This window comes from Dreissena polymorpha, chromosome 5 (assembly GCF_020536995.1).
Source record: "Dreissena polymorpha isolate Duluth1 chromosome 5, UMN_Dpol_1.0, whole genome shotgun sequence".
NCBI lineage: Eukaryota > Metazoa > Mollusca > Bivalvia > Myida > Dreissenidae > Dreissena > Dreissena polymorpha.
Window position 1 is genome coordinate 79596169 of NC_068359.1, and position 27141 is coordinate 79623309.

At 34.4% G+C, this 27141-nt stretch overlaps 2 protein-coding genes across 3 annotated transcripts; one reads left to right on the forward strand and one right to left on the reverse strand.

The window, feature by feature from the left end:
• The first annotated feature begins 1540 nt into the window (after positions 1–1540).
• Positions 1541–11225, forward strand: LOC127881527 (hyaluronidase-1-like). Of its 2 annotated transcripts, XM_052429446.1 has the most exons (6): positions 1541–4021; positions 4446–4696; positions 6200–6337; positions 7256–7463; positions 7835–8249; positions 9409–11225. In XM_052429446.1, the coding sequence occupies exons 1-6, from the start codon at positions 3749–3751 to the stop codon at positions 9456–9458; spliced, it is 1335 nt and encodes a 444-aa protein (XP_052285406.1). In that variant the 5' UTR covers positions 1541–3748; the 3' UTR covers positions 9459–11225. The 2 variants fall into 2 exon arrangements, with proteins under 2 accessions (XP_052285406.1, XP_052285407.1); XM_052429447.1 differs by lacking the exon at positions 9409–11225 and having other exon boundaries at positions 1548–4021; positions 7835–8389.
• On the reverse strand, positions 10661–17075 carry LOC127881529 (uncharacterized). The gene is made up of 3 exons (XM_052429448.1): positions 16900–17075; positions 14731–15283; positions 10661–11247 (listed from the first exon to the last, which is right to left on the reverse strand). The coding sequence occupies exons 1-2, from the start codon at positions 16982–16984 to the stop codon at positions 14742–14744; spliced, it is 627 nt and encodes a 208-aa protein (XP_052285408.1). The 5' UTR covers positions 16985–17075; the 3' UTR covers positions 10661–11247; positions 14731–14741.
• Positions 17076–27141: the final 10066 nt, after the last annotated feature.

The following is a 27141-nucleotide window of genomic DNA, read 5'->3' on the forward strand; positions in this document are numbered from 1 at the left end:
GAGTGTACAATATAGAAAAAGACATCAATGCCTAACAATAAATAAGAATAGTTTCACACTGTGCCCTCTTTATGGACCAAACAATTGAAGTACTTTGTTTTAAAGTACTGCTATGTTTTATGAAATATGCTGAGCAAACATTATATATAATATGACCTTAAAATGCACATACAATGAACAGTGTCAATCGTAAACAACGAGACACTTTCGTTGTAAATCTTCGACAACTTGTTATTATTGATAAAGCATCAACGTGATTTATTCCGAGGTTAAATAGATATCAGTAGAGCATCCTGTGCGTTAGTATAATGTCCAAAAACTATGGTAAATGCACAAACCTTTCGAAAATGCCGACAAAAAAGCATTCAAAAATCATCCGTTAACCGCCATTTTGAACAACAGTTACTATTTTCCTCACTTACGCCACGCTAGTTACTTGGGTACGATCGACCCCCTGCAAGCTGTTAGGAAGACAGATTTAGGTGGTCAATGATTCTTTCAATGCAACGGTAGGCTTGGGAATGGACACTGCCAGACTCAGAGATGCAAGCGTTTAACGCCCGGAGGCTTTGTAATAGTAGATGACATATCAATCTGAGTTGTAAAAAATCAAATAAATGTACCAAGAGATTGACATGTGGCATTTCACAAGAGTGTACTTAAACACATACAAGTTTTTCTGATTCCTAAGTGATACAACATATGCAGCAAACATTCGTTTACAAGTTTTCTATTTTTGTTTTACTGACATGTGACCATCTCGATATTGAAAAGTAAAATGAGATTGATCTTATATAATGGGAACTATCTTATTAACGTTATTAATTGATCTTCTTTATCAAACTTGTACAATTGTATTCATTGAGGAGAGATATGAGATTGATTTATATGAGAAGTTTAATATTTTGTCTCAATAGTTGAAGTATCAAAACAGTGTGACATATCTTGTTAGAGTTTAGATTGATGCAGGTTTTTAAAGGTGTATACTTTTCTGCATACATTAACGGCATTGTTGAGTCATTTCGTGAAATTCCTGAAGAAATACGGGATTTCATTAAATCCCTAAGTGGAACAATAATTTCACGCAAACCTGAATCATTTAGGAATTTCGTGAAATTGCTAGTTTCACAGATTTGTTGTAACATATATCTCAATAAGAGAGCTGAAGAATAACGTTTTTTAAGCATGGGATATTCAAGCTAATTCAAAATGTGAAGAGAATGGACTACTTTATTGGGCAATACACAACTATTCGGAGACAAATAGAATAACCGTATGGTAAATTATGTTGCTGTCTTCAAATATTCATACTCATATACAAAGATTATGTAAGAAGGCTTCCACTCAGATTAACATCTCAAAAAGAGTTGGCAGAAATTTAAGTGTAGCGAACAAGCTTTTAATTTTCCATACCTTTGTTTTATCAAATTTTAATTTTTGCCCAATGACCTGGCATTTCTGTTCAGAAACTAACATTAAAAAATGGAAATATTTAAGAGAGAGCAATCCGTTTTATATACAACGACTATAGCACTCAATATACTGATCTTTTACAAAGGGTAGACCTTCTATCCCTGCAAATAAGACGTTTAAGATCAATTGCTATTGAAACTTTTAAAATCATAAATGAAATTTCTCCACCTTTGTTAAATGATTCAGTTGTAAAGAGACAGTCAACCATAAATTTTAGATATACCAATATTTTACAGATACCACAGGTACGCACAACATAATATGGTAAAAATTCCTTTAGATATGCTGCCCCCTCGCTGTGGAACTCCCTACCGGAAGAAAATGTACAAATGTTTCGCAATTTAAAACTTTAATTGGATCATGGAATGGCAAAATCTGTATGTGCAAAAGCTGTAGAGTGAATGGGATTTCCACAGCAAGGGAGCATCACATCATTTAGTTCTAAGTTCATTTTCTACTTTAATGTTATATGGTGTTAGTTTTTTGCTTAGCTTTGTATGCGTTGTGTGCTTCGTGTGCTTTGCATGCTCTGTATGTTTTATATGCATTATGTGCTTTGTACGCTTTGTATACATCGTGAGCTTTGCATGTTCTGTGTGCTCTGTATGCCTTGTATACTTTGTTTGCTTTGTATGCCTTGTATATTTTGTATGCTTTGTGTGCTTTGTTTGCTTTGTATGCCTTGTATGCTTTGTATACTTTTTGTGCTTTGTATACTCTGTGTGCTGTGTATGCTTTGTAAGTTTGGTTTACTCTGCATGCTATGTGTGCTTTGTATGTTTTGTACGCTCTGCATGATGTGTATGCTCTGTATGCTTCGCATGTCCTGTATGCTTTATGTGCTTTGTATGCTCAGTAAACTTAATGTGCTCGTTTCTGCTTTATGTTACATGCTTTACATGTTTTTACGTATATATGCTTATAAAATGCTAAATGTCAAGTAAAAACGCCGTATTATATATGCTTTATACTTGAAACAATTGTTTAAACCTATTACCAATTTTACGAGAAATGAAGTGGATATGTTATTCTTTTTTATTAAGTAATTATCAGACTTTTAAGCAGACATACCTGAACCTTTTAAATTGCCATGTCTGATGTTATAATATCATGCTATATATTTTATGCATATTTGCCTTTTAATTACAAAATTGTTTTCAGTATTTCAGCTTTTATACACTTGTTATCCTTATTCATCATGTTTTATAGTCGGTTGTACAAGCTGCCTGAGTTTATGTTTGTTGTTAAACTCTTGCCGACTCAAAAAACAAAAAAATGAATGGAATACCTTTAAAGAATAACCGTATAGACTGAGGCGATAATTTATCAAAACGAAAATTATACAAGTAATGATAAAAAGCTGCGTTATCTATACAAGCGTATATTATTCAAAATAAATAGAACGAAGCTTACAAATAATTCGATCGAAAAGAGAAAAAATATTTATAAAGTTGAACGATATAAACCCGATGAGCTATGCATTTAGCTGAGACAGAAAAGGTACATCGGGTCACGTAATTCAGAAGCGATGACATGATGACGCCACCAGTAACGAAATTAAATATTATATAATGGGGAGAACTGTAAACTCGAATTACTTATTAACCCATTATTGCCTAGTGGACTCTCCCATCCTTCTAAATTGAACAATTTATTTCCAAAATTAGGGATGTCTAGTATATTTATTTCTATATTTAGAATTTTTTTTACAGAAATTCCTTCAAGCAAACAGCACACGCCCTGATGAGACGCCGCATCATGCGGCGCCTCATCAGGGTCTACTCAGTTTGCCAAGGCCTTTTTTCTAGACACTGGGCATAAATGGGTTAAACCAGCTGTGTTTATTGAACATTTTTGAAGCAAACTTAAGAAAGGGTCATTCCATTAATAATTCCAAATTTTAAGAGAAGAAAGATATAGTAAATCGAAAAATAACAAGTATGTGTTTTGTGTACGTCAGCATCATATTCTTTTGATAAAAAACATTAAGTTCAAAACAGGTCTAGAGAAGCTTATATTCTCTACAACGAAATAAGAATCTGATCAAAATCGAGCTTATAAAGTTGTTAACAGAATAATCTGCTTAGTAATCGAAGAAACATATATTTCCCTCCAATTACAGAAGTTATATGCTTTTATTGCCGTCAATAATTTATATCAAGTACCGTTGAATTTATATTTCCGAAACTAATTGTTGTCAATAACAGTCCGGAAATTAATCCAATTAAACTTCCTCGAGCTGTCTCGTAATGTTTTCGCCATTTAGACTGCAAACATGAAGTACATGTGCGTAGTGTGTTTTATTCTAAGTGACATGTGTACTATGTTACAAATAGATTTTGAATCAAAACCGTTTGTAACGATTTGGAATGTTCCGTCAGAAAAATGTCTGCGTTCGTTTGGAGTGGATATTGACCTCAGCGCATTTGACATCGTCGTAAACACTGGTGGTACGTTTGAAGGCGACAACATGGTGATATTTTATGAACTTGGACTGTATCCGTACATCGATGATGATGGGAACTTTGTAAATGGAGGTCTTCCTCAGGTAATATGAATATAAATATGTCATGTGTCATGTTTGCTATTAGTTTTAATCAATACCCCTATGTTTCCATTCACAAGCGTTATCAAATAATCACGTGGCGTAGTGGATATGGTGTCCGCCTAGCGATCGGGAGGTCAGGGGTTCTATCACCACTGTGGGAGCGTTCTTTAGATCTCCCCCATAGTTACCAAGGAAACGGACTCAAGAGCGTTTCATATAAGCTTAGGCTTGTTATGCAATCGAGCTTAGATAAATAGGTTTAAAAATAAATCAAATAACCAATTTCCACTCTTGTTTTGGTTTTGTTTGTTTGTTGTTGCGGTTTGCAATTTTGTTTTAAATTAGAGCAGAATAAACTTAGGAATAAACCCGTTAATACTTAATAGTCATATGAAGAACATAAATACATATTTTACAATATCAGCTTAGCGACCTGGGCAGCCACTTGCTGAAGGTTAAACAGGACGTCGCGGCCCTCATACCCGATGCGAACTTCTCCGGGCTCGCCGTCATTGACTGGGAGAGGTGGCGGCCAATCTTTGAGAGGGACAACTACAACAATGTTCAGAGACAGTACATAACGGCTTCCGAAGATCTCGTGCGCAAGGCGCATCCGGGATGGTCTGACGAACGCGTTTATGAGAAAGCGAGGCAAGAATTTGAAAATAGGGCAAGGTTTGTGCTATAATGTTTAATTGATCAGATATTATACCAAAGCAGTAAATGCGGTCAGGTCAGTTGCCAGTTGATATCAGTCTTATCAGTGTTTCGCATCACGTATTTCCGTTGTCAAAATATCTTATTATTCCCACCTCATTAGCAATTTTATCGAATAATGTCAGTTGTAAACGGACAGAGGCATTTTCTGACCAAAAAATGATGATGATGATGATGATGATGATGATGATGATGATGATAATGATGATGATGATAATGATAACACAAATTAATAAAACGAACGTATATTTTAAATACAGAAAGGCATTTACAATGTACCAGTAGTAACAATTTTTATTTGGCCTTTAGTAGAAGTTAATAACTTTATTAATGTATTTTTACAATTAAGGAAGACATATCGATTTCGTTTAAATGCATAAACTAGTCCTATGTCTTTGCATGCCGTTTTACTTCCTGTTTAATAATTTCATTTGCTGCACCAAAACTTATTTAAACCGTTTTGCCCCGATTGGATTGGTCCCAGTCGCATCAGTTAGCTCAGTAATCAATAGGCAAGTACAACCGGTCACAAGAAAGTAAACCGTCAGAAACCTTCTCAAATATTTGAAACCGGCATAAGTTAACAACCTTATTGCAATTATCAAACTTTATCGTTTCAGTACTTTCTTATATTTATTTTCCCATAGTATAAAGAAAAAGAAAGTTACGATGATAAGTTGTGACATTTGTCTTCATTGGTCTCCGTTAGCTATTGACTATAACTAGATTGTGAATGCGCATATTTAATTTAGAAAATGCCGTGATTATCGAGTGGATGTATTCGTTAAATTATACATTTAATGTGAGATTACCTTATGTGACAATGATGCGAGAAAAGAATATTCGCTGATAAATACCTTGTTTGTTTGCAATACAGGTTTCCAAACTGTCTTTCCAATTCATCGATTGCATTCTAATTGCTTGTGTTTTAAGTTGCAGCTACGTCCTTTTTTGATGGACAGATTGCCGAAATCAGTATTTTGTGCATTCAAATTTTCCCTATGGGTTACAAATTATCATACGTATGTATTAACTATCTACCACTTATTTAAATAGTAGCAGAAATTTCACTCAGTTATTCGTACGTTATCCATCACGTTGAATGCAAATAACTGAGTTATGCTGGATACCACCAACCCTGCCCCACCGCGCCCCCTCCCTCCTAAAAGTGGCTTTTTAATGTTAACATCATAAGGGGGTCAATAAGGGTCAATAAAGGGGGGCGGTGTCTTATACCTAAACTACCTTTATTACATTTGTCTTTAGGTAAGCTTGTTTCAAACGTCCTTATTTTAAGAAACGTTTTCAAAATGAGAAACTCAAAATGAAATTTGTCGATAATAAATAGTCACGCCTTATATTGAGTTAGTTTTGACGGAATATAAACTGATAAATGGTGCCTCTTTGCTGCTTCACATCAATGACTTTCTTGTAAGATATATTATCTGAATGCCTTTTAAGACAGTTCATGGAGAGAACTCTCGTGCACTGCTCTAGCATTCGTCCTCAAGGAAAATGGGGCTTCTACGGATTTCCAGGCTGCTATAACAACCACAATCAGAGGACATGCGACACTAAAACTATGGAACTGAATGATGAGTATGCCAATAAGTGCAATATAACTCATGAAAATTACAATTACGAAGAACTGCCAATAACTCATTAAACATGCTTATATTCAGTAATGCCTATAACTTATGATTTATACTAGTATGCAATAATGTCATTGACTCATTAATGATATTAGTATACTGTAATGCCAATAACTCCTGAGTAATACTAGTTTGAAGTTATGCCAATAGTGGAGATGGATTAGCCGGGAGATACAACAACAACAATATGTAGCTAATTTGTCAAGAAAATCGCAATGCGGCTGTGGTACTTCGAATGAATTTCCAGACATGTGCGTACATAACATGTAACATTAAAACTATTCGACGAACCCTGTTTTTATTTAGATGATTAAAGTGATATTATGCGCATTTTTCACTGTTGAATTGAGCTGAAAAGAATAAACAGGTCAAAACAGTTAGTAAAAATGTGGTAATTGACCAATTATCTACAACTCATCTTGCTACCAGTTGTTTATAAACAATATATATTATAATCGATATTTTACATGACTGTCCAGTCCTCTAAGCCGAAATGATATTAACACAAATTTGTGTCTTTGTGTCATATGAACGAATCTGCACTACGACTAAATTAAGATTAACATCGTACATCGAATCATTTCTGTCGTCAGTTGTCAAAACGAAAGTATGGTTGATATTCAAATGCATTATTTTTTCTCTTTCCGGGATATTGTTTTAGTATATTGATGCTGCATTAACAAATATAAGTGTATATGAAGTGAAAACACCAAAAATAAACAACGGTTGCGATAGACACCTATAAAAATAGCATATACTGTTAGATGCGTATAATATCAATTTAAACAAAGAAATATAGAACATTTGATCCACGATAATTTTTAAAGATGCCCTAACTTTGAATGTATTCAATTTACGTCCATAGGCCAGACTGGATGTTCCAGGCAAGCTCGGCCCTTTTCCCATCCATCTATCTCCGAGAGAAGTTTGGCAACCACCAGGCACGTTATGACAGGGTTCATGGTATCCTAGGGGAGGCGATTCGTGTGAGCAACTTATACGGAAGTCCTTATCAGCCCCTTGTGGCGTACACACGATTTAGATATGGCGACACTAGCGAGTTTTATGATGTGGTGAGTTATCTATTATTGATACATTTTAAATTCAAAAACAGCTAAATCATATTCCTCAGTAATCCTCAACAATGAACGCTAGAATGAGCGTCAACTAATGTTGTATTTCCCTTTTTGAATTCTCTCAAGTGTGTATGGTATAAAAGGGAAGTTATTTTGTTAAAACTCCGTCAAAAGTAATCTTGAAAATGACTTTAAAGTTCAATTCTTATGATAATGTCTTTACTTCTTGACTCCGTTTTTACATTTTTTAATCTACGGATTTCTTCAATAAATTGCTAAAAGATACATCATGTATAATTATGATTTGGAATCGAAAAAAACATGGAGCAGACATCTCCCCCTCACAAGTTTTTTTTGTAATCTAACAGACTGATCTGCATAGCACACTTGGTCAGACGGCGGAAGCTGGGTACAACGGGGCTGCACTATGGGACAGTCATGCCTCGTTTGAAACACGTGACCAGTGCTTGGACATGCGAAACTACCTTGACACCACTCTGGGACCGTTTCTAAAAGCTTTGCAAGACGCGGTGAACAAATGCAGTCGAACTAAATGCAGTGCACACGGACGATGCAAAAATAGAATCAGAAGTAGGGACAGAGAATATGGAGACAAATATAAAAATAAAACAAAGCCCTCGAGGGCCGTCTTGAGTATTTGGGAAACGATTGTTTCAGTATTAAGGATTTTTTGGTTCATACTTTTGAATTTTGTGAACGGAGAGCGTTCATATTTTGAAAACGTCGGTGATGTATCTTGTGAATGCTTTCCTGGTTGGAAAGGTAATACGTGTAATATTTCTGTTCTGGAATATACTTAATATATAATTAAACACAAAATGCCACTCCATTAAGTACTGTGTAATGTGAAATAACGCCTGGTTTAAATTCTGATTTGCTTATTATTAAATTTGCAGATAATATTGAAGTTTTTGTTTTTGCAATTGCAGGAACGAGCTAAATTTTCAGTAAGCTTCAACCGAACTGTAATATAATATTTACAGAAATTTTCGGAAAACGTGTCCGTATACCTAATTGGTTTAATGATGTATAAAGTAGATAGATTAATATATGTTTTAAATTCTTAAGATGTTCTTGAAGCATAATATATTAACTGAGGTCGGCTGAAAATATTAGGTCACTTTTACTTACCGCGTGCATGTTAAACAAGGTTTTCTTACTGTTTTCATGACACAAACGCAAACTTTGAAAATTGTTTACTGACTTCTTTCCAGGCACCACACTTAGCTATACACCAATATAAAATTAAGCTTTATTATTTATTATTATAAGTTTTTATTCAGGTTACCCTGTTAGCATTTGTACTCGTGACTTATTTTAACCAAAAGTAGCATTATGTCGCGGAATTGAATATAGCATGGTATACTCTTCATTCCGCGTACACTTTCAGATAATATTCCAGTTCATATATGTATAGAATAAACCCCGAGTAGCATGTGTGTATGGAATGTACTATAATACCGGGCCGTGAGAGATTATTGTAACGATTGAGTCTATATGACAACAGGCAATAACATGTTATTAAAAAAAAGTTGCATACGCAAAGGGCGATTAAAATACATGCACGAGAAAATATATGTGTTCCGTGTTAGAAAATGTTTTTTTCAAACAAGCTGTATTGAATAGCAAGCATTAAAGGCACTATTTGTATAATAACACACATTTAAAACGCATGGGTTCAGTTTATTTTAATATTTCGGAATTTCAAAAAGGTACGGAAAAAACAACTCGTGCATAACTTATACCATGGTAATTGAACAGCTTGACACATGTTTGTGTCATTTGATCAGTTTTTAATTTAAAAAAAAAAGTACCATTTTAACACATACTGCTAATTTCAAGTCACAGGGGACATAACATGTAACAATACAACTCCAATAGCAATTTAGCAATATGTGTATGCAGACATCATATTTTTCAGTAGCAACAAAACTGACAAAGACCACTGCTGTTAGTGTCGATTGGCCCTGAAGTATTCTTGTGACCCGTGATGTGATCTTAACCTTTAAATATGAGAAAAACCGAAAAGTTGTGTTAATTTATCGGGAACATAAAACATATTAATACATATGTAATATTGAAGCAATAATGATTATTTCTATACTCTGTACTGTCCCTCAGTAATCCTTGAAATAAAAAAAATGTTAATATATCTCATGAACAAACAAAATTAACTAAGGGCAATAACTCTTAACGAAAGCAAGTAATGATGCAAGTAATTCTTATTTCTCCTTAACCCATATATGATTACATAATGTTTCACATGAATTCCTTAAATCTTGCCGAGTTATAAAACACTGACGAAATAGGTGTGGTCTTGGACTCCGCATTTATGGTAATGTCATATATCAATGAAGAAAGTTGTGTTTAAATAATAAAATAATAATTATTTGATTTATTTAAATCTGGCGATTTTCTTTTTTGTGAGGCGTTAAGGTCCGTCCGTTTCGTGCTCTAATTTATTATTGTGTCTGATAATTTATACGACACGGCCGTTTTACCACTGGCGATTGTAAAACGTATTGCCACGGCAGTTATTTATCTCAGGAACTTTTATTGGATCTTGGTGGCAAAAAATGTAAAAATTAAATGTATCCCTCTTGTTCATGCTTATTGTTGCCTAACACGATTAAAAATTTTGATCTATAGTGTTCTACAAAATTATTTTGTATTGGATGTAAACGGTAAAACATATTGATACAATATGAAACTTTATTTGCTACGCATTGTATAATGACGCTGATGCACTCTTCGTGCACATTTTCATACAATGGAAATGTTGGTTGATGGAAATATACGATTTACTACATATTTTCAATATTTATATATTAAACGCGGTGAATGACATGCTTTATCAGCTCTGAGACCGAAATTGTCCGATGTTTGTTGACAATAGGGCACCGGTAAAAACGACGTGCACAGGGATCCTCAATAAAGATGTCAAGAAAAAAGCTTCCACGATGTGTGTTTTGTAAGGAATGTGATTAGTTTTATGTGTGCAAAGATTCCGTTTATGCACTAGAAACAGCACAAACCATGTTCGTTATTACTCTAGATGACAAAATGTGACTACATGACCATCACGTGATCTCCCGCTCGGTTCATTAAGAAACAGAACAAAATGCTTTGCATAGCGAAAGTGATGCTCGTCATTTTAATGTGAACTAAGCGTAGATTTTTTCGATTTTATTAGATAAAGATGAAGGAGTACAATATTGTACAAATATAAACACACCGAGTGTGCCTAGAATAAGAAACATTGTGATATATGTGTGAATAGAATGTGACATGCTCATGACATAAATTAATTAATATAAACGGAATAAAGCACGACCCTCTAAACAATACACTGGTATTGTTATTTGTTTCAGTATTTAAATATACCAGGTCATGCTTACATCTTCTGAAATGTTATACTAAGAAAATATATCTGAACCGAGTTCTGGTCTTGAAAATTGTGTTTACATGTAATGAACTCTTGAATACTTAACCAAAATATACATTATGGTACATTTCAGACCAGAATTTACGAAGTATAGTTCTTAATGTCATTAAACAATGTTTATAAAATTTGTTAAATATGTTCTACGCCGTTTCACTGTGTAAGTATTTATATATAAACATGTTTTATAATTTGTAATACACTTGATGATGTATAATCGTATATTTCCCGCTGCGATCCAATCTTGTCCGCTTTGTGTTAGAGATGTTCCGATGACAATAAAGTGACCAATCAACGCCGCTGTATTTTGTTTTTCACCTGGAAATATCGAAATACAATATTAAATGGACGTATAATGAAAATTCAAAAAACAATTCATATTTTATATTAACGACCAAGTAAAATAAGAAGAAGAATGACACTCCCGGGATATTTATAGGAGAGATTGACATATGCAGTTCCATTATACAACGCATATTACGAACAGCTGTTCACTATTGGAAATTTCATACATTAAGCCGCCTGCATTACTAAATATCCTACGAAAAAATAAATAACGATACACTTGTTGAATAGTCATAAGATCCTACGTCGAAAATCTACCATAAGTAGCGATTGAATAACTTGGAGAGTTATGTTGTTATCGTTATATTGTGTGACACTACGAGGATTGGTTATTAAGTATAAAATACACATTTCACTGAATGAACACCGATGGCCGAGTGGCGAGAGTATTTGACTTTCACTCCGAGGGCCAGTGGTTCGAGCCCAGTTTATAATTACTTGTTTGTCTTTCTTTAATTTTATTAATTTTTTTTTACTGGAGCTATTTAATTCCAATGTTTACATTTATCAATTCAAAGCATTAAATGACACACTTTTATACATGCCAAAATCTGTGAAAAGGTCCCTTTAACGTTATACATAATTATTTTCTTAGCTTTAAAAAAAAACAATATACATGTTTACTTGTTTTATACTGAAACACAGTGGTAATTATTTATTTTTTTGCGCTAGATCTTTGACCATATATGGATTTTAATAGTGCATGTATAACAGTACGTTTAATGGTAAACAAAAACATAGACGTATTTCTCCTCATACTATACAGAAAGCGAAAAGCAGTTTCCGAGTAACAAGCACTTGCTTTAAACTGACAGTTTGCATGAAGTAATTAATGGTCGTTTTTAAAGGCTTGACATGTTTTGCAGAGAAGATTAATTGCTTCAATCTTGTTTGTAAATTATTATGGTAATTGTTTGGGATGTATAAATGAAAGACAGTCATGCAATTAACGCGCTAATAGAACAGAGGCACTTGATGTTGTTGTTGTTTTTTACCACAATCGGACATCAATGACATCATATTTGAATATTTAACCCATTTATGCCTAGTGGACTTTCCCATCCTTCTTAGCTGGATCAATTTATTTCCAAAATTAGGGATGTCTAGTATATTTATTTCTATATTTAGAATATTTCTTATAGAAATTCCTTTAAACAAACAGCGCAGACTCTGATGAGACGCCGCATCGTGCGGCGTCTCATCTGGGCCTACGCTGTTTGCCAAGGCCTTTTTTCTAGACGCTATGCATAAATGGGTTAAAACAATAAGAAATGATAACACTATGATTAAAGATTCTCAAAAGGTGTCAACAGTCTCCGTATTACTTAAATCTAGAACTTTTTGTTACATGTGTAGACGTAATAAAAAGGATAAAACCGCATACTATTTATCAAAACTAGAAACGTTAAACTAACCGTTTGTCCACAGAATGACCATGCTTTATTGAACAAATGAATAGTAATGTATAGTTAAACCGTAAACGTTTCGGCTTAAACAATCAGCATTATTTTAACTAACAAACTATAGCATGTATTAATTCCTGCAATATTTGACTGAACACAATCCATTTTTATTTTATTTTTCTTTAAGTAAAACAGTATTTACAATAAAAAATTTGTAATAATTATGTAGATATATGTCTGCGTATGTATTTTGAGAAGGAGGTTCAAGGAAAAAACTTTGCATTAGTATGTAGGTTAGGTTGCTAACGAATATGCTTCATTGCAAAAGGTATCTTAAATTAAACGACGAAATCAGTTTGTCTTAAATGGTATATATTTCTTTATCAGGTTTGTAGGTTAACTATTTGTGTTATATTTTCACAATGACAAAGGATTATCTTTAAAGAAACATGCATGGTGTACATGCATACATTCCGATCTAAACGAATTTTAGCTGACATTTCAAGATGACATTCATTCAAATGAATTACAAATCAGAGCGCTAGTACTTATGTTGAATAAAAGAATATGTGTTGAATGGTATGACAGTAACATGTGTCGTATGACATAAAATTATACGATCTGAAGCGGAGGAAAAAAGAGAAATTATATCTTTTTTACAAACATATCTGCATAAATTAAAAAAGTAGCCCATTGTTGCGCGATCACAAAAGGTCTGTGTATGAACTTTCACCATTAATATTTCTGTCTAGTCTATTCTTAGCACGTATAGCGCTCTTTCGTGATTTCCGTAAGGTGAATATTTCGCTAAAACTGACAGCCGTACAATGGAGTGTCACATTCATACCATGCCTTATACTAAAAGTGTCGACATGTCATCCTTAAAAGGGCGAAAGGCAACCGATTAACATTGTGCATAGATGATTCTAAAAATAGAACTGTTATCAACACCCTGTGGTAGGCGGTACGTGTACTATTATGATTAACTGCTGTGCTACAAATGTCGAAGTTCAAAATAGTTGTCCACCACGGTATAAGCATATTTTTTTACATAAAGCATATGCATTTGACATTATGGGCGAGTTGTTCTTTTTTCTATGACAAGATTGTAGAATTTAGGCTACTTTCGCATAAAACATTTTGTAAACATAAACCCAAGTATGATTTAGAGTGGGTTGCTGTAACAATTATGTTAAATACCGAGCACTTAAGCAATTGGAACTTGCAATAAAGTAAAGTAAAGTTTCATCATCTGGTAATAAGAGATTTGTTACTGTTCGTCTGACCGGAGTTTTATTTGTATAGCATATTATAAAATACTTTAAAGGATCAATTGATTTATGGCTTGCACTTACAATATTAAATTTAATTTTCATATACAAAAACCTACATAGTATGTGATTCTTTAACCTAGTATGTTAATCTGGATATTTAAATAAATATTTTCAAATTTTCCTTCAAAAATTGCGTCTGCATAAGTTGACATTGTTCTACAGATTTAAATGGTACCGCTTTAAAAAAAAACTACTTTTAAATTCATTTCTGTGTCCAATAAGGCGAAATGTTCAAACATGTCAGTTGTTTTGTTTTCTAAACATATTTATTTAAGCTCGATTGCATAACAAGCCTTAGGCTTATATGAAACGCTCTCGAGTCCGTTTACTTGGTGTCTATGGGGGAGATCTGAAGAACGCTCCCATAGTGGGAATCGACCCCGTGACCTCCCGATCGCTAGGCGGACACCATATCCCCTACGCCACGGCGACCTCGTGTCATGCCAGTGATATAAGAATGAGAAGCTGATTTACTAACTGGTGAACTTAAAGATTTGAAAACTAAATCGCATGTAGATGATTTCGCCCAATGCTCTTGACATGTGACTCAGATACTATCAAAATAGAAGAGAATCTTAATGAGCAACGGCATTTTTTTTATATAAACAGAAAATACTGTATTCGAATTTAGGTAGAGTAAGTCAGTTAGACAAGAAAAAAGGGTTCACTTATTGTACTGAAAACAGGTATCCGCCATGCATAAATTATTCGTTTTTTACCTGCCGATGTTCTATAGGTGTGGCAAGCAGCACATGCCACCAGTTCTTTGACAACCGAAATCAAACTCGGACTTCCGGCAGTGAGTGCTCAAAAAGGTCATCATGTTCTCTCCGGGCATAATCCTCGGTACCTCCGCCACTTCTCCGGGCTCCGCCGCCTGACGCTTCTTCCGGGTCATCATGGACCATGTGAGCATTCCACCCATTCCGCCGAATGGGTCATTAGGATTTGATGGTCCAAACATATTATCAAATATTGAGAAAGGACCGCCGTTTGCGGGGGAGGGTGTTGAGGGAGCGCCAAGCGAAGAAGCACCACCGACGGCGCCTGTATTTGCGGTTGCAGGACCTCCACCGGCACTTGCGGGCAGCCGCGTGTGTTGCTGTCCGAGAGAGTTGGGGTCGGGTTTACCGGCGGTGCCGCCGGCGGGTCCAGGTCGGCCGCCCTTACGTGTGCGCGTGCCCGGTCTCTGCGGTACGCGCCGAGGAGGTGGAGGTGGCGGTAAGACATTGATGCAGAAACCACCGTCTCGGGCGCAGTTGTTCATCATAGCTAAAATGTTTAACATTTAATAGTTTTTAACGATGCTTACAAATATAAGTGTTTCACTGTTAAGAGTCTGCAGTACATAGCAGGGCAAGCGAACTTGTATAGCAATTTAACAGTTTGGAATGACAGCTGATCTATTATAGAAAAGATTTTCTATAAATCTTTATGTTTCCTTGGAACTGCAGAACAATATATCGCCCCTTGGTGCAAAAAAGTTCCATGTGCCTTCTAATTTCAATGCCACATGGTACCTTTTTGCACCGATGGGGCGTAATGTCATAACATATTATATCTATGTAGTTGCTGTTTGCCTTGTCTGATACTGAACTGAACAAATGGTAAGTGTACTTACTGATTTTTTTTAACTATAGCAAGGTGCTTCCTTACATGTATGCTGCTTTAATGCAATGTGATATTTTTGAGTTGTGGTTCTTTAAAGGCACTGTGAAATAGAAATAACACCGTCAAAGTGCTCTTACATGAGCAAACAAATTTATACAAATGTATGCATATATTAGAGGGTCAACAATTAAGTCACACGGCTAAAAGCTTATGTACAAGTTATTTCCCACCTGCTAAAGTGACACCCGAGTCTTATAATATCACTTTGGAAACAACAATGAAAACAGAGGATTCCGATTGGTTTGACCTATGCACAACTTGATATATCTTGTTTGGTATGTATTTATGTGCTAAGAGATTACTGGACAGATACTTATGCCCGTAATAGGTTTTTAGAAGAGATTTCAATAACAGCCATTTAGACAGCTTGACTTGACTGACTTGAAATCATTATTTCCCTGTAAACCGTGTCTGAATCCAGAGACTCGGCATTTTGACTACCAGCCCATGTAGATATGTTGCATAAGAATCTAACAAATATGTCGAACAGATGTAGGCGAGAAACACGTCAAACAACAGGACTGAACTGTATTAATCAGCATGCGGTTTGCTTTGTGTCTTTCGCTACAGAACATTTAAAGATGAAGTAATATACAACAGTCATATCAAAATCTCAGATTGATGACTGGTGTTGACGCCATCAGGATCATGTCAAGCAATCCTTACCAAAATAAAAAAAAGGACTATTTCGCCTGTGTGCACTGTTCTCAATAGAAATGAAGGACGCGATAAATGTATTAAAATAAAAGATAATAAAAAATGAATTAAAATACACGATACCGGAATCAATGCATAGCAGACTGTATAAAAAAAAACGTTCAATGAACATTGACATGTAACTATGAATGTAAATACAATTCAATCGTTAAAAACACACTATATCCATAAAATGACGTACAGTAATTTCTATTTCTGCATTTACATTCTGACTTGAAAAAATAGAGCACGAAATTAATGAACATTTAAACTATAATTTGATGCAACAGAAACACATGACTTACTAACTAGAGGATGCGCAACAAACTTTATTTAACAAGAGTTTTACATATCATGGGTGCATCTTATATAAATGCAAATTTATGAACACGTGTATGTCTTCAAGGAAAACATAACTAGTAAGGCATTATGTGAGAAAATATACAGAAATGATAAATTTACACGCCCAGCGATCATCGTATAATGCATAAATGAAAAAATATATATTCAAGAACACTCACAATTGTATTCAGCAACAAGCTGGTATGAGACTTGCACCCCGACGGCACAGAAGCACATTAAACCCAGCCATTCCGCGAGATTCATCTTGCCTTCTTCGTGAGTACGACCACTCTGCTAAATCCAAAGAGGCAAGTTGACTGTACTAATGTCTCCGCCGGTCTGAACAAACGTCTGAACGTACGTTACTTTACTGCTCACGTTAACGCCTGTCACAATAACGTGATTGTTGACGTCTGACAGCCGTCGGAGAGTTCATAGCGCGCTTGATATATACGTGTATTCGTTCATACTCGTCTTTTGTAGACACTTCAATTCAGTTGTTGTAACCGGACATTCTTAGCTGCATCATAACGTGGTGATTTAAAGCTTTTATACTAGCTCATAGTTTGCAAGTTAAAGCCCTAACCTTCCGTATTTCCAATTAGCCTGGATGCATATGTATGCACACAAAAAGATAATGACCTTAATGACTCCTTTTGCTCACTTCTCCTTATAATAATCATAATAATTATATTATAAAATTATGATACTATTGTTTGTATTATTCTTTCTTTCTTTATTTTTTAATTTTTATAATTATTATAATTATTATTAGTAGTAGACGTAGTAGTAGTAGTAATTGTAGTAGCAGTAACTACAACTAAGCAATATCATTATATTATATTGTATTATTATAAGTGTTTATTTATAGACATAACCAACTATATAATATCACTAGATCCGTAATATATCTGACACCCAACAATTATTGTTTATGCAATTTTGTACCAAGCACAAACCAATTATCTAATAGGTAGATTGACGTAATGACATATGTATTTGACATGTAAGCTAATTGCGAGTTAATTGAATTGTACCCTTACATGACTGTTTGACATACTATGTCAGTGGCGAAATAGTGTCGTTTAAAGGCCTAGCTGGATCCTTCTTACTTTGACTCCCCCCCCCCCCCACTCCTGTAGATTGGGCGAGACGTCTTCAACTGCACTTTTGGTAAGCTACTGTGTGTTAAATGGCAGTGTTTTGTGTTTTGTTTGTTTGTTTTTTTTGGAGGGGAGGGGGGGGTGGGGGTGGTAAATAAAAAATTGTCAAAACTAGGCATGTACGTCCAATCTTCGGAAAGAGGTAGTTTAACAAATTGTTAATAGTAATATCAATTAGAATCTAAAGTAATAATAACAATAATGATAATAATAATTATACTTGTTATTATATTTATAAATATGACTATTTTTATTTTTATTAGTATTATTAGAAGTAATAGTAGAAGTAGTAGTAGTAGTAGTAGTAGTAGTAGTAGTAGTAGTAGTAGTAGTAGTAGTAGTAGTAGTAGTAGTAGTAGTAGTAGTAGAAGTAGCAGTAGCAGTAGCAGTAGTAGTAGCAGTAGTAGTAGTAGTAGTAGTAGTAGTAGTAGTAGTAGTAGTAGTAGTAGTAGTAGTAGTAGAAGAAGTAGCAGTAGTAGTAGTAGTAGTAGTAGTAGTAGTAGTTGTAGTAGTAGTAGTAGTAGTAGTAGTAGTAGTAGTAGTAGGAGGAGGAGGAGGAGGAGTAGTAGTAGTAGTAGTAGTAGTAGTAGTAGTAGAAGTAGTAGTAGTAGTAGTAGAAGTAGTAGTAGTAGTAGTAGTAGTAGTAGTAGTAGTAGTAGTAGTAGTAGTAGTAGTAGTAGTAGTAGTAGTAGTAGTAGTAGTAGTAGTAGTATCAAAATTATAATTAATTTATCTATATTATTATCATGATTATTATGAGTATTATTATTATTTTGAATTTAGTATTAGTAAAGCAGCCAAACGATATGCTGTTGTATAACTGCCTTCCTGCCAACGAAGTATAACATATATTACAAGTAAAGCGTATAAGGTTCCATTAAAAAAGTTGAAAATACATTCCACGATCATTCCCACCTAAAATATATTCATGTATTGAAACAATAAATATTCATATTTTAAACAAATTAGAAACTAGTTTGACACAAGAAGGAACAATATCACGAGAATAACGGTCAGCGAGTTATACGATCAAGAGAGTACCTCAAATCAAATACCAGTTCAATGATCAAAGCATAGGTCACCTCGTTGGGGCGGTAGGTTCAAAACATTAGATAGGGGTCAAACCGGTTACGCATTATGTAAACGTAAAAGGTCCCTTTAAATTGATATAATTGTAAAAGTATACATTTATATGAATTGAATTAAATATCAGAACAATGAACACAATAAATATATATTTCGACCACATTAAGGTAGTGGTCTTTGAAACATGTTTAACCCATTTATGCTTAGCGTCTAGAAAAAAGGCCCTGGCAAACAGCGTAGACCCAAATGAGACGCCGCATGATGCGGCGTCTCATCTGGGTCTACGCTGTTTGCCGAAAGAAATATCTGTAAGAAATATTCTAAACATAGAAATAAACATACTAGACATCCCTAATTTTGGAAATAAATTGATCCAATTTAAAAGGACGGGATAGTCCACTATGCATAAATGGGTTAATGTAGTTGTGTTTGAAACATGTTTTACTCACCTGTGTCAGGCTGATGAGTTACTTTTGGTTCAAAAACATTGATGTATCTTCATGAACGAATATGAAAGAATGTCATAACAGTGTAAATGTGTAACCTTTGAAATTAATAATAGTATTAGTGTTTAATATATTCCGCAACTGCCGTTGTATTAATAAAACAAAAACAAAAAAACTGTAACATCTTGAGCAAAACAAGGGACAGCTGAGATAGATTAGAACAAATAAATAAACTCAATACGATGTAATGATGTCTGTGTACCACAATTCACATCAAGCGCATTATACCAACCTGAATGTGTCAGTCAAAGAAGTGTAACTGTCATATATCAATAACCATTTAGGTATATGGTTTGAAAGGGACTCAATAACTTTCGCTGGACGTCGCTAACGATACTCATTATTGTCGATTAAAACACGTATTATTTAGTAGAACGCTATTTTCAGTGACGCAATTGTCCATCATGTTTCATAATTAACTTGACAACATCAATAAGCCTAACGTCATACTTTCGAGTGTAGTAATAAATATACGTCAGGCTGTTTGCTCCTGTCCTCATTAACGCCCTTGTGGTTTCTCAATAAACTCTAAAATAATTTAATTAAGCCAATATGCAAGGCTACAACGAAAAGTAGTTCTTACATAACAAGATTTACAGGTATACAGTTCATCAAAAAGTTTCATCTTTAGCATTAACTATATAAACAATAATTGGATATTATTATATTAATGCTGGTGTTTTTATTTAGTTTTCAAATGTAAAATGCATTTTTACTTATATTCGTGCCATGGAAAGATTTTGAATTTACAAATATTCTGTTTTTTGTTATTTATTAAAAATAGTTTCCATTTTTTCAATAATGAAAATAACATTAGCATTTTTGGATGTGGTCAGATAACACGTCAAACGATTGAAATTATAGCAAATATTTTATAATATATATGTGTTCAATATTTCCTTGATGACTCATTTTCATAAATTGTTTTATACGGAACAGTGTATCATTAGTTAGCATAATAGACATTAAACAATGCCGGTGTAATAAATTGTTCTTAACTGCGATAATAAATTATATTTGCATCAATAAATCGTCTTACAGATTGTAAAGCTGTCGTCCTGAACCTGTATATTCGAGGAAAAAGTCAATTTCATTCGGGCATGATGCATGAAGACGTAAACTAGCTTACAGTTATCGACCTTTGCTAGGAAGTTTTGAATGTTATGCTGCACAATTTTGTAAAGAATATATGCTCACGTTGACGGAAAGATGCCAGCTGATGACAAATGTGGTAGCTAGCAAGTGACATAATATTCACACTTTTGTAAAAAAATTATCAAACGTGAAGATAATTTACAATTCAAACAAGATGTGGTTTTCAGAAGAAATACATTTGGCGTTTATTGCGGAATAGAAAAATAAGTCAGTTTGACAGAAAACACCTATGAAGAGTATAATTCTTGATTGAAAAGGTTTGGTTAGGTCCCCGTTTACTTACCCTTAACCATTTTAGAAGCGATAATGAATGTATAATGTGTTGGAATCTTTAATGAAATGCGTTAAAAAGGCTGCATTGGCTGCATGAGGAAAAAAACACAGGGATGCTTCAAAACTAATGAAATAGACTCAATCAGGACATATCTTTATTTAAGGATCTAGTATTTGCTAAACTTACACTTTGACGTAATATTTCGTTAAATGCTTTATTGATTCTTTTATTTAATAAATCCATTTATATAAAAAAAAATGACCGAGAATTCAATACACTAAGACGTAAGTATATAAACCATATTTAGAATCTATTATTGTATACCTAAATACAATAAAAACGGAAACATAGAAGTTTTTTTTAACTAATATTTGTTTTAATCGAGTTTGATGTCTGTAAAATAAAATAATAAAACATAAAACACAATTATTTTATTCAGTGCAAATAAAGTGTTGTTGTTTTTTTTTCTACATGATAACATGTGTTTATTTATGCAAATTCGAATTTAAAGTTATTTTAAACCTTAATTTCTATGAGCCTCGCTCTGTTAAAACGTGGATCCCAGATTAGCCTGTGCAGAACGTGAATACTAATTAGCGACGACACCATCCGCCAAGACTGGAATTTCGTGCAGAAGAGACTCCTTTCAACGAAAACTTCAATAAAGCGGAAAGTGTCGCCTTCTAAAGCCTTCTCGGACGGCGCCAACTTATCTGAGGAGACCTCTCACGCGCAAGCATTAAGTCCTGTGTTCCCAGAGCACGGCTGGACTGTGCTTTGTGAAAATGGGGTTTAATGCATGTGCGCAAAGTGCCGTCCCAGATTAGCCTGTGCAGTCCGCACAGGCTAATCCGAGACGACACTTTACGCGTTTACGATATTTTCTGTTTAAAGAAAGTCTCTACTAAGCAAAAATCCAGTTTATGCGGAAAGTGTCGTCCATGATAAGCCTGTGCAGTCCGGAGGATACTTTACGCACAAGCATTAAGCCCTGTTTTCCCGGAGCACGGCTGATATATATATATATATTCCAATTGTGCTACCTGTTTCCGGGGTTTCAGTATTCCTTAACAGTTTGGCGTATGAGCACTAGTCCTGATTCTCGTCATCTGTGAAGCCATAAACGCAATTCTTGAAATAACATTTAAATCATAGTAAAGTGATACATAAAATGTACAAAATGTCAAACCTTTGAGATATTTTGAACATGTGTTAACTAACACGCATAATTTTTTCCACAAATGTCACGCGCATGTTCTTTAACAAGTCAATGATTAACCTATTGGATACTTAAAATTCTCTTGAAAATATGCGTGCGCGTTGACGGAGCATCTCATTAACCCATTTATGCCTAGTGGACTCTCCCATCCTTCTAAATTGGATCAATTTATTTCCAAAATGAGGGACATCTAGTATATTTATTTATATATTAAGAATATTTCTTACAGAAATTACTGTAAGCAAAAAGCGCAGACCCTGATGAGACGCCGCATCATGCGGCGTCTCATCTGGGTCTACGCTGTTTGCCAAGGCCATTTTCTAGACGCTAGACATAAATGGATTAATAGACATGGCTCGTAAAAGTCGTAACGATTGTGAATTCAGGTCGTAAATAACAATTAAATAATAGAGTATTAATGTGGTTCGTGCATTATTCATCAAAATGAAATGACATGAACACGTGGCCAGGACAGATTAAAACGGCTGTGTTACACAAACATTGCATTCATATATGATCCATGACCGTGAGTCTTATTGCAAATGAGGCCAACGTAGCTCCAGACAACCCATCCACTTACTCTGGTCAAGAGGTACCCTGTGCGTTATAAAGTCATGAAAAGTAGAAAGGTTAGCTTCTGACCAAACATCGCGGATAAACCTGCTGGGGTGGAGCTACGCTCACCGCATATAGTATAAGACCTATTTTCGCATGGCGCGGCTCAAATATATTACTATGCTCTTCGTCTAAGGTGGTGGAAATTTTTCAATTCTCAAGGAAGTCAATTTAAGAGTTGTCATGTCAAATATCTTCTGAATTCTACCGAAACGGATACCCAAAATAATACACGAAACTGTGTTAGTACGGATGAGAGAAGGACAATGAAAATTTATAATAGCAGTTGTAGAAATAAATATTATTGCAAAAATAATTGTTTGTGTTCTTTTATCATTCTAATTAATAACACGATAACAAGAAATTGACAGCATATATAAGAAGCATTCGTTCATTGTCATCTTAATTCGATTACAGAGATTTATTGGGGAATATGCTATAATAAATGCTGTCAAGTGATTGTGTCTTTGTGATTAATTAAACCCATTTATGCCTAGTGGACTCTCCCATACTTCTAAATTGAATCAATTTATTTCCAAAATTGGGAATGTCTAGCATATTTATTTCTATATTTAGAATATTTCTTACAGAAATTCCTTTAAGCAAACAGCGTAGACCCAGATGAGACGCCGCATCATGCGGCGCCTCATCTGGGTCTACGCTGTTTGCCAAGGCCTTTTTTCTAGCCGCTAGGCATAAATGGGTAAAATACTTTACGAACACAGCATGGAGTCACACGTGGGACCCTGTCTTCTTTACACAAATTTATTCCCGGAGAACATTATATTGCATGTGATTGTCTTCCATTTAACAATTCCGATGAGTGACTCATTTTTATAGTCGAACATTTTTCGCCATGCGGCTTTTGGAATTGTTAGCTTATTTCCTTGTTTAAGCGCGGTGTTCATGGTCGTTATTTAATCTTAACGACTCTAATAGGTTATTTATTAACCGTTCATAAGCATTCCTTCAAAACACTTATTTCTCGGTAATTTTCTGTTGCATTATTTATTTGACATTGCAATAGCGTCTTGTACTCCTACTATTTTTTTCTTTAAACAATGTGCCCGCGTAATCAACTGGAAACAGCTTTTCTTTTTGCAATATGAATTTTGCTCAAAAGAAAGTTGACTTAGAGGGAAACTAGATAAGATTCAATCATCAATATTGTTGAAAATTTTGGCATTGAAGCACGAGAAAATGCCAGCAGATGGGGACAATATTTAAGTACACCAAATTCCAGTAAGTAATGGACGTGCGTCGTGCATATAGGCTTCATAAGCAAGTGAAGTGTATGGCCTGTGGCCAAAAAGCCAGTGAATGCCATCTTATAGGGGCCTTTTCACGTTGTGGTAAATTGACAAAATTAAAAAAAGTTGTTTCAGATTCGCAAATTATCGTTAAAGATATTATATTTGTGAGGAAACAGTAATACTGAACATTTACCATGCTCTAAAATAGCCAATATATGCATCTTTTTGACGATTTAAAACCCTGAAAGTTATATACCGTTGCAACGCGAAAGGATAGAAAAATTTAGAGTTTATTCTCGATTTTTTACTGGAGCCTTTTATTTCCAATGTTTACAATTATCAATATAAGCATTTAATGAAAAACTTCAATACATGCAAAAATCTGTGGAAAGGCCCCTTTAAAGACAATAGCAAAGCAGAAGTTCAAACCACTAAAGTTAATAACAAATAGTGATAACTGTGGGAAAATGCTGAACTGGCTAATTCTTGTAACTTTTAAAACACATCCCCCGATCATTTTAAATCGCAAGTCCTGTGACCGGTTTAAACCACAATGCTACTGCATGGACCGTTTATAGACGGTGATCCCAGTTTCAATCATTGTATGTTTATAGTAAGTTTTTTGTTCTAAAAGAAATTGTAAGAACAAGAATTTATCTCCTGATAGAGATTCTAGATTTTTATTGTTTGATATGTTGGCTCCCTGTGATCAATTGGCCCTCATAAACAGTGTACCATACATGTGGCATAACGGGCCACTTTAATTAGACATTCTATCCAACCAATCGCATAAGTTACACTGAATATCCAATTAACACAAGGTTAATGCCTGATTAAGTTCAGGATGTTTATGAAAACGTCAAACTATTCTCGGATAACACACATGCTTAAACTTATCCATACTATGTTCCAAATAAATCAAACAGAATACCAAGATATTATTAGCAAATACAGTGACGTTTTTGAAGGAATTTGATGTATACCTGTGAAACACACAATGAACGTTGACCCAAATTGTGAATGTTTATTATATGCACCAACAATAACATTAATGTTATAGGACAACGTAAAAGCAGAATTGCGGCGAATGAAACCAAAAAGACCCGAACAATCAGAGCCGTTGTTAAACGAAGAATTCAACTTAACTATAAAGTCTATTGTTGTTACCCTACCTAGAATATTTGATGCAGAAATGTTGACTATGTGATGTGTTGTGGGTTTACAATTCCTGTCCGCACGTCTTTGCTAATAATTGCGTACGTTCTATATGGCGTTTATTAATGAAATGTCACTGTGTTTTGACGTTAACGTCATTTGCTTTAATCTTGCTCTACATAAGTCATCCGCGCAATGTCAATTAAAGAAAACATAACACAAAAGAATATACATTAGTTGTGCTGAATATAGGTTGACATGGTATATATATATTTTGGGAAATATCAAATATTTAAATATATATGATACTCATTAAATTGCAACAATTGCAGACAAAGACGTATCATGGCTTTCAATGTTTGAGAATATCTATGTTGGAGTGTATGTATTGTTTGCATCGTCTAAGTTTAACAGATGACCAAGACTTTCCGCAAAATGGAGCTCGCTCAATCTACAATATCATATTACAATATTATAATACTATATTGTTAACTTTACCATAGAAGTTTTATTCATCTCTTTGTAATGCATTCTTAACCCATTTATGCTTAGCGTCTAGAAAAAAGGCCTTGGAAAACAGCGTAGACCCAGATGAGACGCCGCATGATGCGGCGTCTCATCAGGGTCTGCGCTGTTTGCTTAAAGGAATTTCTGTAACAAATATTCTAAATATAGAAATAAATATACAAGGCATCCCTAATTTTGGAAATAAATTGATCCAATTTAGAAGATGGGAGAGTCCACTAGGCTTAAATGGGTTAAAACGCGTTGGTTGACCTTTAGTGTCTGCGTTCTCCTTATGGGGAATCGCAATCTGACTTCATGGACGGTAACCAATGGCATGCATGAATGTATGCAAAAAACACGTATTTTTGGTTACTGTGTACATCTGGATCGTATTCAACAAGCCATTCTTAGATTTGCGAATTAAGAATAGACGTGGAACCAAGAAAATAACGTTTAGCCTTTGAACATATACATTCTATACAAGTTTCTTATGTAACAATCAATTGTTCCAAATAAAGAATCGTGTATATAAGGGATTAAATTTCATATCGTGTTGAACTGTACACTATTATTTAAAAAACAATTCCAAAATATTCTTTTTTAGACATAAGTCTTAAAATGTATTGGTTAATTCAGACGCAGAACATATCAGAAGACATGCTTCATGAATAATGAGTACGCTCATGTGTTGGTTAATTCAGACGCAGAACATATCAGAAGACATGCTTCATGAATAATGAGCACGCTCATGTGTTGGTTAATTCAGACGCAGAACATATCAGAAGATATACTTCATGAATTATGAGTACGCTCATGTGTTCGTTCCATTCCTTTACAGACCAGGTTAATATTGTTTATCATATGCAAACCAAAATACATGTTTGCCAGTTTAGTAATTTGTCATTGTCATTGTTGACGTCCGTGATGAAAGTTGCGATGATACATCTGTCGAGATGTGGGATGTGTATTGCGAAGTTTAGGAGAATCTTCCCAGTAAGTCTGATATTGAAACTCCTATACTCCGTCAAAAGAGATATTCCTATCCATTACTTTTATTACTGACCACAAAATATTATTTAAAAAATGATAAAATTGCGTGCACACTGCTATATGGTTTCATTTATATACATACATTATACATTTCTCGTTATAAGATTTTACGTTAGACCATCAGAATCTAAATTCTGTCCACTAATGGGATCGGTTAATTCTGCTTTGTTAATGAAGCAAGATACATAAAACCTGATATAGATATAAGACAATATGTTACCGTCTAAAATCAATGCATGCATCACTTACATATACATGCTACTTTGTCTGTACATTGTATTTTGTCTGTACAGTGTAATTAATTCGATCTAAAGATTTGTGTCTTTCTGTTCAACGCATTACCCGAACGAATTGACCACTGATAACTTGTGTTTATGAACACTATTTTCTAGATTATGTACTCTGTATTAATCTCGAATACAACGCTCGCCTTGTCTT

Bases quoted from the DNA above. Each gene is read 5' to 3' on its own strand.
- LOC127881527 (XM_052429446.1), top strand. From the start codon at position 3,749: ATGAAGTACATGTGCGTAGTGTGTTTTATTCTAAGTGACATGTGTACT. The intron at 4,022-4,445 runs GTAATATGAATA...TTACAATATCAG, and splicing joins TAAATGGAGGTCTTCCTCAG to CTTAGCGACCTGGGCAGCCA. The intron at 8,250-9,408 runs GTAATACGTGTA...CATATTTTTCAG, and splicing joins ATGCTTTCCTGGTTGGAAAG to TAGCAACAAAACTGACAAAG.
- LOC127881529 (XM_052429448.1), bottom strand. From the start codon at position 16,984: ATGAATCTCGCGGAATGGCTGGGTTTAATGTGCTTCTGTGCCGTCGGG. The intron at 15,284-16,899 runs GTGAGTGTTCTT...TAAACATTTTAG, and splicing joins GCTTGTTGCTGAATACAATT to CTATGATGAACAACTGCGCC.